Consider the following 14,105-nt stretch of genomic DNA (forward strand, 5'->3'; position numbering starts at 1 on the left):
ACACGGAGGATCTTCATGGTAAAGTCTGTTTTCTTCTTCTCTGGTTTAGTCCATTGACTGTAGCAGAACAATGTTCACATTTCAAACAGTGATACTCAACATATGGCCCGCGGCCCACACGCGGCCTGCCCACCTTTCCTAATTCAGAGAGAGGGACCCTGATTAACTGTGTAGCTTCTTCCTCACAGTTCTAAGTATCAGACACAACAATGAATAATCCACAGCTGACTGTCTTTAGCAGGTCAAAGGTCACAGCACACAGCAGACAGTCAGAAATATTCTAACTCTGATCATTTATCAGTTGTGACACTGTGAGACTTGATCAGAGGTGTGATCATCACAGCAGAGTCCTTTTGTGTCAAAGTCAATGAGGATCAAACAGAAACACATGAAGCAGATTTTCCTCTTCTGGCTTTTTATAGCAGATAACCTTCAAAATATTCTGCAGTCGATCAAAAACTGAAGCAAACCATGAATCAACATGTGAACATGACCTGATGCTGCTGAAGTGAAGCAAAGTTACAGAGGTTTGATTACAGACACAGCTGAGAGTTTGTAATCTGTCATCATTTTAAAAAGTTTCCATGGAACAGCAGAAATGAGGCTTTCCTGTCAGAGGCTAATAAACAATGAATGATGCAGAAACAGATGTTTGAAGCTGTTCTTGGAGTACACAGAGAGAGAGAGAGAGAGAGAGAGAGAGAGAGAGAGAGCGAGCTGTGCAGGCAGGAACAGCCAAAGTCAGAGAGAATTCATGAGCATGTTTATCAAACATGAAGCAGAGTTTGGATCTTCTTTTGCTCCTGGTTCACTCAGTTTTGGTTGGAGACAGATGAAACCTGCAGCTTCAGGATCTGTGAGCTGTCCACTTTCAGCCCCGATGGCGTGTCCGTGTACGTGCCGTCGAGTGAACGATCCACGCTCTGTGTTTCCATCTTTGTGTGTTTAGCTGCTCTCATTTACTGTTTGCTGCTTGTTGAAATAGTTTGTGAGCTTTAACCTGAGATTCTGGCAAAATACATTTATATTAAACATCGATTCAGGATTGAATGAATCAACATCGTTTTATTCAAATTAAAACCATTTAAATGGGAACATTAATTTTTTACACCCGCCTCTAATGCTGGGTAATGTCAGCCGGTCCATGTGCAACTGGCTGTGAGGCTCCGGGAGCGTCTACAAAGTGCAACACTGAAAGAACATCATCCATAAATATTGAGTAATAACTGGACTCTCATACAGCCAGACTCAAATGCCTTTAAACATCAGCTTATCCTGCTGATCCAAGTCCAACACTGAGTTTGTAAAAACATGTTTGTCAATCATTTTGTTTGGTTTCTGAAGAAAATGATTCAATAACTTGCTGCTAATACACAACATTTCATCATATTTCCTCATAACCCTCTTTTGTCTGACCATTTGATCCCATTTGAATTTGCAATAAAGGATCCACAGAGTTTGGTGACAATAATGACAGTAGATGTTTGTGAAGCTCTGAACTAGAGATGGCACGATACCACTTTTTTATGTCCGATACCGATACCGATATCATAAATTTGGATATCTGCCGATACCGATATGAATCCGATATAGTGTTTTTTAATCAACAAAACTGTTTTTTAAAATATCTTGCTGCATTTTGCAAGTCTGCAAGTTCATACTCAAGTTTAAAACAACAACTACACTAAAGCTATTCTGTTATACCTGTATACAAAAAAAATATTTCATAGTTCAGCAATACTGATCAATCTAATAAACTTAGACCTACACCATCCTCCCTATTCTGGTATTTTAAAGAGTACTTAGCGTAAATATTAAGCAACCTAACTAATAGGGTTCCAACTCCCAGCAACAACAAAAATAAATAAATAAAAAATAGGGAACCACCCCTCACGCTCCACCTCATGATGCTTAATCAACGTAATCAACCTTAATTTGATGCAGTGTGAAAAAAAATGCACAGAAATCAATTATTTTTCAAGAAATATTAAATAGATTCAACATCTTTCTTCAACAAAATTGCAGACTGCACAGATGGTACCTTCCCAAAGGAAAAAGTACTATAGCTTACTAGGGTATATATATTAGACTTAATAGTTACTATATACAGTAATTGACTTCTATTCATTTTACATCAAATTAAAACTTTGGGTGTCAGATAATTATTTATTAAAAGCTAGACATTTTAAATGAGAATAAGAAAGAAAAGTATGTCTTTGTGCCCCCTTTTCCCAGTTAATGCCCTATCGGCCCCCCTGGCTAAACTTTGCTAGATCCGCCCCTGCACAGTTACCAGCCGTCAGCTACGTAGAAAAAGATCCTGGTGTAGAAATTAATATTAAATAAATTGTAACAACAGCTGATCAAGCTTAAACGTGCTGCTGTTGTTCAGCCGCTGGTTTGCTCTTTCTGGCGCAAAGTGGGCCAAAAACAAACAAGAGAGACTCACGACAGAAAAGCCGATCAGCTGATCATTAGCAGTTTCACGATTGAAGTAGCAGCCGGAGAGCGAGAGGCAGTCGCTCGTTAAGCTTAACGTGGGAATGCTTTACAAACATTCAGAGATGGACTTACACACTTGCTTTACTTCTCTCGGGGATAACTTTGTCGGAGATGAAATGCCAGGTTGCTAGCGAAGCTCCAAATGCTATCCAGACCACCGACAGGTCCCGCATGCCACAGCTGCTCTATCACGTGATGCATACTGCTCCGACGTTCTGAGGCGAGTTACGGCGTGTTGCAAGTTTTGTGAGGTGCTTTCGTGATATTTAATGGATCGGATTACATTTTTTATTTTTCTCCGATATCCGATCCAGTAATTTAGGTCAGTATCGGACCGATACCGATACGTAATATCGGATCGGTCCATCTCTACTCTGAACAGATGATGAAACACGGAATGATTTCAAGCTCACACTTTGTCTAATAAACTTACACCTTTCATTCTTTATACAGATTGAAGGACTGTGGTTTGTCAGATATTGGCCTTGATTATCTGGCAGCAGCGCTGAAGTCCAACCCCTCGTATCTCACAGAGGTGGACCTGAGTGGAACCTACAGCAACCTGCAGGGTTCAGGAGTGAAGCATCTGTGTGGTTTCCTGGAGAATCCACAATGTCGATTTGAAACTCTGAGGTCAGTCAGCATGTTTTAGTTGTGCTGAGATGAATATGATGTGAAAGTTGTGCTGACACTGAACTGCAGACATCAGGCTGATATTATACTGATCCACACTGAGGATCTTCATGGTAAAGTCTGTTTTCTTCTTCTCTGGTTTAGTCCATTGACTGTAGCAGAACAATGTTCACATTTCAAACAGTGATACTCAACGTATGGCCCACGGCCCACATGCGGCCTGCCCACCTTTCCTAATTCAGAGAGAGGGGACCCTGATTAACTGTGTAGCTTCTTCCTCACAGTTCTAAGTATCAGACACAACAATGAATAATCCACAGCTGACTCTCTTTAGCAGGTCAAAGGTCACGGCACACAGCAATCTGTGAAACAGTTTGGAGCAGGAATTCTTGCACATTTACAAACTGACACTGCTGCATGACATGCTGGGTAATGCTAGCTGCTCAGGTATGGGCGTGCTAACGGCTGTGAGGCTCCCAGGCTGCAGAACACCGAAGAAGAGAAAAGAGAGGTGGAGGATGAAGAAAAGAGGCGGAGATGAAGCAGAAGTTTAGCTCCAGAGAGGAGCTGTGTCTGTGTGGGCGGGGCTCAGGCAGCTCCGCCCACACAGTGAAGCAGGTAAAGAGTAATAAATGAAGACAGCGGACAGGATTTGATAAGCTGATGTACAAACATGTTGAATGATGGTGGCAGCTACAGAAACAGGTCCATACAGACATGAAGCGTGTCTCCTTTGCATCGTCCATATTTGATACTGAGAGTTTCCAGAAGAGCAAACATCAAACACGCCTCCAAACATGTGACGAGTCAGACTGACATCATTTCTACAGAGAACAGTGTGAGCTCTCAGCAGGTCACTTCAATAAGAAGGACAAACAGTGCAGCAGGAATGACTAAACCCACTAACAGTCTGATATCCCCGTGTTCCTGTTGCATCATCATTAATGCTGCTCCACCACCATCACTGCAGCTGACCAATCAGCCTTTGTCACGTCATGTGATGCTCTGTGACTCAGACTGGAGAAATGCTAAATGGCTAACCTGAAGCTAACCTGAGAAACAGTCAAAGTACTGATGATTCCTACAAAGTGTGTGTGTTCAGTATGAGATGAGTGTGAATGAAACCATGGAGGAGCGGGCCGTGGCTGCTCTCACACACGTTTGCTGCAGGGGCGGATCTACTGAAATGTTCTTAGGGGGGCAAAATCAAAGCCATTATTGTTGACACATATGCAGCTGTTACATCCTGTAATATGCATTAAATATGGTTCAAATACATTAAATGCATATATATACATGTTTCATATAAATATAGTCTACAACTGTATTTTCTTCAGCCCACATAATGAAACTGTTCAGTCAGATAAAGACAGAAGGCGTTTTCCACGTCCCTCTGCTCAGTGTTAAAGTGCTGATGATGTTCAAGCTCAGGCAGCAGGAGGGATTTCTAAGCATCCTTCACTGATCCACAACAAAGGTCCAGAGTTTGATCCCTCCTAGTAGGACAGGAAACATACTGATAAGAGTTTCAAAGTGTCTTTGTAAGCAGACATGATTGACATGAGCCAGTCTGAGTTTGGTTCCTGCAGTTTGTGCTTCATAAACAGAGCTGAAGCAGAGGCAACGTGTGCCTGCAGGTGAATGTACACTGCTGTTATAAGAGCTGTGGAAACTCGGGTCAAAAGGACGTAACCATACTGCTGACAGTTCCAGGACAGTCACAGAGTTACAGAATCATTTGTGAACATAAAGACAGAAAGCTCATCCAAATCCTGGGATTAAAAGTCTGTCCTGGTGGTGTCCAGTCAAACACGTCTCTGTGAAAGCTTCAATCCAACAGGCTCCAAAATCCTTCTGCTCATTTCCTCGCCGGGTTCTTGATGCTCCTGTACCATCTCTCTGTCATCCTCCTCGCTCCCTCTTTGCACTCACAGTCTTTGTGCATCATTAACAATCACATGTGGAAAACCAAAGTTTTACTGGGCAGAAGATGATCATCAGTGACGCTGTCTTTAAAATACTCTTGTTAGAAATGTACAATTTTAATGTGAAACATTCAGAGTTTTTTCTCTTGTTGTGTTTGTTTGAAGCTGCTTCCTGTTGGCTTCAGCTGTTTGGAGTTTCCATTTTCTAAACTTCTACATTCTGAACCTTCTTCAGCTCTCAACAGATGATGAAACACTGAATGATTTCAAGCACTTTGTCTAATAAACTTACATCGTTCATTCTTTATACAGATTGGTGAGCTGTGATTTGTCAGAGATCAGCTGTGATTATCTGGCAGCAGTGCTGAAGCTCAACCCTTCGTATCCCAGAGAGGTGGACCTGAGCTCCAACAAGCTGCAGGATTCAGGAGTGAAGCAGCTGTGTGTTCTTCTGGGGAAACCACAACATCGAATTGAAACTCTGAGGTCAGTCTCCACGTTTTAGTTGTGCTGACACTGTCGATCTGTGGAACTAAAACCTTTATACAGGAAGTCTGGTTCAGCTCTTTGTAGACCTTCTAATCTCTGATCCTCTGAGTCTTACTCAGTAGATGCAGAGTCCAGGTGTCTTCCCTGCTTGTCCTGATACAAACAAACCTGAGTAACCTTGCAGGTCAGATCTCATCAGTCACACCTGTTATGGCAGCTCTCCTCTAGATTGTAGTTCTTGTTAACCTGGGATGGTTTTAGAAGCTTGGACCACAGACTCCAAGGGAAGATATTACTGGGAACCTATTAGACCCATTAAACACTAACATAGATGAATACTCAGATTTAAACCTTTATTGTTTCACAAAGGGTTAAAAAGGGAACGTCCACAGTTTAGACTGCAGCAGATTTTATTAAAGCAGTTTGACAGGAGCAAAGCAAAAAATACAAAGAATAAGTGTTTAAAATATTAATACATATAACATAATAATAAAAGTGTGCTGGTCTTTCTCGGGTGGAGCAGAGACAGAGTGAAGTCTTCCAGGCTTTAGTGCAGACTTCCCTGACAGAGGCTGGACTCCATGGTCTGCACAGGAGGCTTCTACACTGTGTGGAGGTGACTCCTGGATTTGAAGACAGGCTGCAGGTACATGTGTGATGAAGAGGACCTACAACAGTGTGATGGAGCTGCAGGTCTTAAGGAAGTCCTGCTGTCCTGTCCCACCCTCATCTGTACTTCCTCTGTCTTCTCTGGACTTGTCCTCCTGTTTCAGAAACAGCACTGCTTCATGCCGAGGGTGGACGGGAGCGTTGGCTCTGATTCTTTTACCGTCCACCACAAGGAGACACTGATGCTGACCTCCTGATTCATCTGCATGTGTTCTGCTTCACACTGCTCACCTCCACCAAAGACTTCACAAACGTCTTCTTTCTTTGAGTCCAGTTTGTCCCACAAACACTTCCAAATCTCCTCCTCTGAGATTCTGCAGCTTCTTGCAGTGTGACTCAGCTGACTTCTGACAGACCACAGACTGGCACAGCATCCACATGTGTCTCCTTTCAAACAGGCTCTTGATGTTTCCTCCCACATCATGCTTGCCAGTCAGTCTCCTTTGTTCTCCAGCTCTGTAGCTCCAGCTGATGAAGCTTCAGTTTTCCATGTTGGTAACAGTAAACTACAATAAACTCAATAAAAGCAGCAGGAAATCAAAGCTTGAGGCTTTCATCAGTGTGGAAATAAGAAAGTTTCCTGTGACAGACGCTGGAGCTCTCTCAGCTTCACAGTTTCAGCTTCAAACTTCTTCCAACATGTTTCTAACACGGCCACATTCCACCTTAATGGAGCTGATATCTTGTGCATTAGCACATTTTCTAAAGGCAGCGATCACATCTTTAGTTTTGGATGTTTAACTGCAGATTGTTTACGTGTTTATAGCACATTAATTACAACAGCAGCATTGACCACAGTGCTGTACAAGAATCCAAAATAACTATTAAAATAACTCATAACATTAATAGCACACATCAAATATCAAATAACTCTCATACTATATTAAAAGCCAGTGAATACAAATGTGTTTTAAGAGCAGATTTACAGAGACTGACAGCAGGAGCTGGAGCTGTTCGATAGAACGATGTATATATGATGACCATATGAAAACTTCTATCGTTTCATATCATGCTCTTTGTTTCCTGGTTATGTGTTTGTGTGTTTTCCAGATAAACCTTTCAAAATAAATCTGAAGATCCTGTTGAGAGTTTTCAAAATAAACACAATACATTACTCCGGTCGCTCGTTTATCGAGTTACGTTCTAAAAATAAGTGTCAGAATGAAGTAGCAGCTTTATGTTTTACAATTATTATAGAAGTTTTAAGGCAGTTAAACCCTCACTGCACACTTTATACACTTTTCTCAGACAGGCATGAACATTTTCACACTTTTCTCTCTTGTTTAAACAAAGTTCAAACCTTCATAGAAAAATAAGTTCATTATTAAAGAATGAAAGCAAAGTGTTTCTGAAATGTGTCAAATCAGCCTTTGCTGGCATTAAACGAGCTTGGTTCTGTGTGAGGAGCACTCGTCCATGGCCTGGGCTCCTCGCTGTCAGGTAAAGTTTCATAAAGCTTTTGAGTTTTTATGCAGATAATGTTGGTGTCCAGCACGATGTTCTTTTTCCTGTGGTCACTGAGCCACAAAGCCAAAGCTGACTCCATCCTTACGATGTTCTTGTTGTGGACAGTTACAACCTTTTTGCCTCCTTGTTGAAACTATGATGGTTAGCATCTTCCTCTGCCTTTGGCTGCTACCACAGCTGCAAAACGTCTCGTCATCATTGTTGTTTGTTGGGGACAAAACGTACAAACATACAGTGCAGCACTGCAGAGTCACACTGCTGTAAATTTGAACACATTCTGTACTGTACAGGAGACACGGCACGAGATTGGCTGTAGACCATTGTCAGCCAATCAGGACGCAGAACACAACGCGCTGTAAAAAACAAAAGCATGCAAAATTGCACAAAAAAGAAAAGCGAAACAGCGAGGCCGCCAAAGGTGAACTGTGTTACAGCAAGGGACCAGCGTATATATGGTTGTTGGGACGACAAATGTCTTTGAGCTTGTGTCAGAAGACGAGCTGCAGCTTTCTGGACCAGCTGCAGTCTTGCCAGGCAGGTCCCACTAACTCCAACATATAAGGAGTTCCCTTTCAGTCGATTCACTCGGTACAACACATAAGTATGGGATATCACGCCCTCGCACGTCCTGGCTGAAGAAACCTTTATTCACACCTTTAAGGCAGATGACGTGTGATGACACGCGCACGGCCCCGCCTGCACATATAGCCACTGTCATCACAGTCATCCCTCAGTTCTTACGCTCTTCACCTCGCTGAGAACACCTCTGCTGAGTTGGGCTAGCTAGCTGCTGCTAGTTAGCTCCGTTGCCTGCCAACTTGAACTTAGCTTAACTGCCCCTGTTGGTGTTAGCCTCCACCGTGCCTTTGGTGTGTAGACTGCCCGCGGAGCACTAATTTCAAGTTTTTCCTGTGCAGCGTTTCGCTTTGCGTTTTGGAATGGACTCCAAACCGAAGCGAGCAAAGCAGAAATCTTCTGTTCGCCCCTGTCCTCAGGGATGCGGTTTCTCTTTGCACGACAGCGACCAGCACGATGCCTGCCCTGTCTGCCTGGGGATCGTCCACGCTAGGAGAGCGTTGACGGAGCCCGAAGCCTGTGCGTTTTGCCTTGACCCTGGAAAGACGGGTGACGTTTGTGGAAAAAGTGCTGGGACGCTCGGCTGTCGCACGGAATGACCCTCTCCTTTCCGAGTCTGGAGCCCCAGCTTCGTCCGAGTCCGAAGACGAGGATTTTCCGGTCGATGTCCCCGCAATTAGCTGGGCTGACCACATGGAATATGTTGACGGGTTAGCCGATGACGAGCCGGAACCATGCAGGGGCGCTGACGGGCTTCAGCCTGGGTTGAAGCCCGCCAGCGCTCCCCAGGAAGACGATGACATGCTGGACATCGGCCTGGACATCCATGGTTTGTCGGAGGATGAGCAGGAGAGCCCATTGTCAGCCCAATGTGCCGCCGCTGCTGCGCCGGTCGGCCACGATGACACCTCTCTTTTCTCCCCGTTTCGCCGTGCTGCTGAGAAGCTGCAGGTGGACTGGCCCTCTCCTCTGCCAGCTCAGAAGCCGTCGCGGTTCGCGGGGTTTTTCCTCTCACCGGAGCCCGCAACAGCCAAAAACTGCCTTCCCATGTTCCCAGACTTTCTCTGCGAGCTAACAGCATCATGGGACAAACCTCTGTCTACCCGCGTCACTGTGCCCGGCTATGGACAGTACATGGAATTGGACGGCGCCGAGGGGGCTGGCTTAGATAACCCACCCCCTATGGAGCCTTCTCTGGCTGCGTATCTGGCCCCATCCCATAACCATGGTGTTGGCGGCCCCGCAACTCTGCCGTCCAAGCACTGCAGATTCTCTGCTTCGCAGCTGGAGAAGATTTATCGGGCTCAGGCTGGCACTGCTCGCGCCATGAGCTCCGTCACCATGCTCTAGACGTACTAGGCAATGTGCCTGGCGGAGCTCGGATTGCTGGTTCCTGATGACAGCCCGCTGGCACCTCTTCTTAACGAGGTCAGAGTCGCCACAGATCACATCCTCCGTGCGTCTCGCTGTGCAGCGCTCTCCCTGGGCAGAGGGATGGCTTCGACAGTAGTGGCGCAGAGGCACCTATGGCTGACCCTCTCTGAAGTCCCGGATAGGGACAGAGCTGTTTATCTGGACGCACCAGTGTCTGCGGCTGGGTTATTCGGACATTCACTTGAAGCCATTCAGGCTAGATTTGATCTGAGGAAGAAGCAGACGGAAGCTCTGCGCGACATCATCCCCAGACGTCAGCCCAAGCCCAAGCCCGCAGCTAGCTCTCACAGGCCCGCCGCTCCTCTGCCGTCTGGCAAGAGGCCGGCACCCACTGCTGAAGTGGGTGTGCTGCCAGCGAGAGCACATCCTCCGGCCCGAGCTCCACGCCAGTCGGCCTGGAGCAAAGGCCCACCCTCGGGCCCCCGGCGTGACCCGACGCCCAGGAGGAAGAAGCCTCAGCCCTCCTAGCTGTGGTTTCGAGTGGAGAAGGGGTCCAGCAGCAGGGAGACGCTGCTTTTACCCCTCTGTTCCCGCCCAAGAGGTGCCGCCACTTAAGTTCTGTTCAGGTTGTCAGCCCCAGAAGGCGCTGCACTTTCCTAACACTGTCTCCCAAGCACAAAACCCCTGCACACAAAATGCCTCAGGTAACTCCCTGTTCAGGTGTGTTAAATGTTCAGGTGACCACATCGAGTGTTCCCGCTGTTTTTCATTGTTGTGCCCCAGAAAAGGTGCCTCCAACAAAATGTATGAATGTACATGTTTCCATGTTACAATCAATAAAGAGTATTGTTTATTCTCAAACAATCACAAATGCTCAGCCTGCAGGCAGAATGAGCCAGGTCAGGCAGGTGATGCATTCCCCTGCAGACACACTGGGGGGCGACAACACCCCTCCGACGGTGCTGCAGGTCAGCCGGCTGGCTGCTCACTTCCCTCAGTGGCGTGCTTGCGCCCCCTCTCTGTGGGTGCTGCGAACCGTTGCCATGGGTTACCGGTTGCAGTTCCGGGTCAAGCCGCCTCGTTTCCGAAGAGTCGTAAACACGACTGTCAACACCAAGGCAGCCATGATACCCAGAGAGGAAATAAAGGCGCTATTGCAGAAAAGAGCAATACGAGTGGTCCCCGCTTCGGAGACAGACAAAGCTGCAATCTATTGTAAAGGTTTCAGTCTGGTTTTGAAGCTCTTCACAGCACTGAAACTGCACTTTGAGAAGTTCTTAATGATCTTTCATCAGCCACTGATCAGGAGACTCAGCTGTGCTTTTGGATCTGACCGCTGCCTTTGACACTGTTGACCACAGCATCTTGATGTCACCATTGGAGCATGGCGACATCAAGGGCGCTCTATTAGACTGGTTCAGGCCTTTTATTAAATCGCATTATTACATTTGGGGCTTATATTTGACGGCAATGTGACCTTTGAAAAACAGCTGAGCTCAGTTGTACAGCAGTCTTTCTTCAAACTGAGGCTTTTGTCTAAGGTGAGATAATTTATATCTTTTAAAAACCTTGAACGGGCAATCCACGTTTTCATGACATCCCAGCTGGATTATTGTAACGAATAGTTATGTCTATAACTTCTGTTCCCTGAAGGAGAAGAACGAGGTACAACACATACAGTAAGTATGGGATATCACGCCCTCGCGTGTCCTGGCTGAAGAAACCTTTATTCACGCCTTTAAGGCAGATGACGTGTGATGACACGCGCACGGCCCCGCCTGCACATATAGCCGCTGTCATCACAGTCAGCCCTCAGTTCGATAGCCGCTCTTCACCGAGCCAAACTGCTCAGTGGGGCCGCCTTGTGTTGTACCTCGTTCCTCTCCTTCAGGGAACAGAAGTTATAGACATAACTATTCGTTCCCTTTCAGTCGATTCACTCGGTACAACACATAAGTATGGGACATATATACACGCCACCACATCCTTAGTGAGTGGTAGATCCAGCAGAAAGGACAGCATGAGCCACCGAAGGGGCTGTAACGTCCAACCGATAGAACCACACAAAAGTGTCTTCGACAGGAAGGGAAGCTTTGAAATAGGCCTGAAGTTTGAGTGGACAGAGGATCCAGATCAGGTTTTTTAGTACAGGCTGTACAACAGCATTGTAGCACTTACGTGGAGTTACATAAAGTACCGATGGATAATTACCAAAGTAATAAGCAATTTGGGCTAGTGTCAGAAGACTGAGAACGACTCTTAGAGCTCTGGTACACAAATGGCAGAGAAACCAGACAAACACAGTTATGTGGCTTTAAAAGTACTTTAGTGATGTTAAGCCTTGTAAAAGAAATTTGTAAACAACACAGTATTACAACAGGTTTTAACAGAATGTCAAGTATAAAATTTTCCCCCAAAGTAGCAAAAAAAAAAATAGAATTAAATAAAATTGTGCACAAGTAAAAGAATTTGTCTTTTTTAAGTCCAAATGGTACCGGTGGGGCCCATAGAATTCATCTGACAAGGAGTGTGTGTGTGATTGTCTGTCCTACCGTACTACTTGTACAGTAGAGGACTGTAGTCCATCAATGTGCAAATGAGTGTGCGTGTATATGTATATCGTCTCCTAGGATCTTGGGTTGGCTCGCCATCCAGTGAACACTGGAACACTCTGGGTTCTGGAATCGCTGACCTGGTCTTTGGATTCGTCCCATATAAAAACCTGACCTATAAACAATGGCCAAATATATGTCACGTGCCTTTTAAGGATAACTCTCACAAATTAAACTAAAGTAGTGTCACAGTGCAGTAACTACTATTCAGATCAGCTATCATCAATTCAATCATCATCAGTTCAGTCATGTTGTACAACATTAAAATATCAAGTTTCAAAGGTCAAAGTATCAATATCCAAAATTTCACAGTATCAAGGTTCAATTATTTGTAACCTGCAGTAACATTAAAGATTATCTACAAGGTTTTAAACATTCAGGAATTATAGTCACCATATAATTCACTTTCATTGTAAACATTAATTACATCGATCAAAATAAACTCACTGTACATATATATCTAATCACAAATAAATAAGTATATTACCCCTTTTAAGAAATGGAATAATATGCAAATGCTTATCAGAAATTGAACAAAGTGCATATAATCAATTTCAATAACACGTAAACACAAGGACTCAGTCCACAAATAGGAGTATTAAAATAGACGTGCTTAATCCCGCTTGTACCATAGGCCTACCAGTACAAGTGGAAATACACTAAAAATTACCTCCAAGTGTTCAATACTGAGTATTGTAAAACAACTGATTGACATCAAAATTTAAACAGGAAGCAGGATAAAGTCTGATTACAATTATCTCTCATAAAGTTATTTTTAGCTGCTTTAACCATTTACAGCTTTTCACATGTTAATGACTTAGTTAACGATCTAACTAGCATAACAACAGCGTTTCAGAGACATCGAACAACTGTACCCACACTCCGCACATCACGTGTCTGATTAGCCACATTTAGCTTACCGCCGTCGAGTGGATGCTCAGCATTTACATGGAGCCACAGCTCAGTAAACCCTCCGGTTTCGCTCTGCCCTTGACAACAACAAGTGCAAATACATAATTTGTGAAAAATATCAGTTTAGATGGTATTTCTTTTAACTCGTTAGAGGTTAATTTCGCCAGCTTACCGATAACAAAAGTTTTAGTCCGTCTGCTCTGTTCGGCTGTAGAAGCAAGAGACTGAAAACTTGGGAGCTGGTACTAAGGAGGGACAAGAGCTGCCTAGAGCTTCACCGATTGGCTGACATGTGAGGAGTGGAGTAAAACAATAGGCTCTCATCAGAGCTCATCAACCCTCTGAGAAACTTAACCCTTGTTTGACCAGAGCATATCATATATAATCTGCATCCCTTCTATGTTTAAATAATTATTTTGATCTCATTTCACTTTCATTAACAGGGACAGTAAGAACAGAACAATGAACATTAAATGTTTTAATTTTTCTTCTCTTTTTGTTTGAGATGATTTTAGGAACTGGGTTACAGCATGTTTAAAACAGGCTGTACAACACCTGAACTAAGACTGCTGTTAAAAATCGCTAAGATGTCAGAACCAACAACCTTTAAAATCTTTTTAAATATGTGTTGGAACAACATCATTTGGACAGGATGATGTCTTTATACCATCACATCGTTCCTCCACCTGGTCAAACCACACAGGCTCAAACTGATCAAAAACAGCTGAGCAGGTGAATATTTTAGAAAGGTCATGTGAAGGCAGGCCGATCATAGTTCGAAGCTGTTTTATCTTATTGATAAAAACTGCAGGAACCTTTCACAAGTTTCTGAGGAACTATTAATATGACAAGCTGGAGAAATAATTGAACAAAGAAGCTGAGGATTTTTGGAGCATTTCTCAATAATATTAGAAACAGCTTTTGACTTCTCTGCGTTGACAGTGTC

The 14,105-nt window shown here is 44.3% G+C and overlaps 1 protein-coding gene and 1 long non-coding RNA gene across 2 annotated transcripts in view; one reads left to right on the forward strand and one right to left on the reverse strand.

Annotated features, from left to right (window-relative positions):
• LOC113031764 (NACHT, LRR and PYD domains-containing protein 12-like) overlaps positions 1–14,105 on the forward strand; it is a 97,455-nt gene that overhangs the window by 36,907 nt on the left and 46,443 nt on the right. Inside the window, exons 9-10 of the mRNA XM_080308232.1 lie at positions 2,956–3,135; positions 5,373–5,546. Coding sequence (XP_080164358.1) covers positions 2,956–3,135; positions 5,373–5,546 — 354 coding nt within the window. The remainder of the gene's footprint in view (positions 1–2,955; positions 3,136–5,372; positions 5,547–14,105) is intronic.
• LOC145431901 (uncharacterized) lies at positions 11,815–13,642 on the reverse strand. Its single transcript, XR_013912213.1, has 3 exons — positions 13,332–13,642; positions 13,168–13,236; positions 11,815–12,362 (listed from the first exon to the last, which is right to left on the reverse strand). It is a non-coding gene; the product is annotated as an uncharacterized LOC145431901 (long non-coding RNA).

This window comes from Astatotilapia calliptera, chromosome 11 (assembly GCF_964374335.1).
Source record: "Astatotilapia calliptera chromosome 11, fAstCal68.1, whole genome shotgun sequence".
Lineage (NCBI taxonomy): Eukaryota > Metazoa > Chordata > Actinopteri > Cichliformes > Cichlidae > Astatotilapia > Astatotilapia calliptera.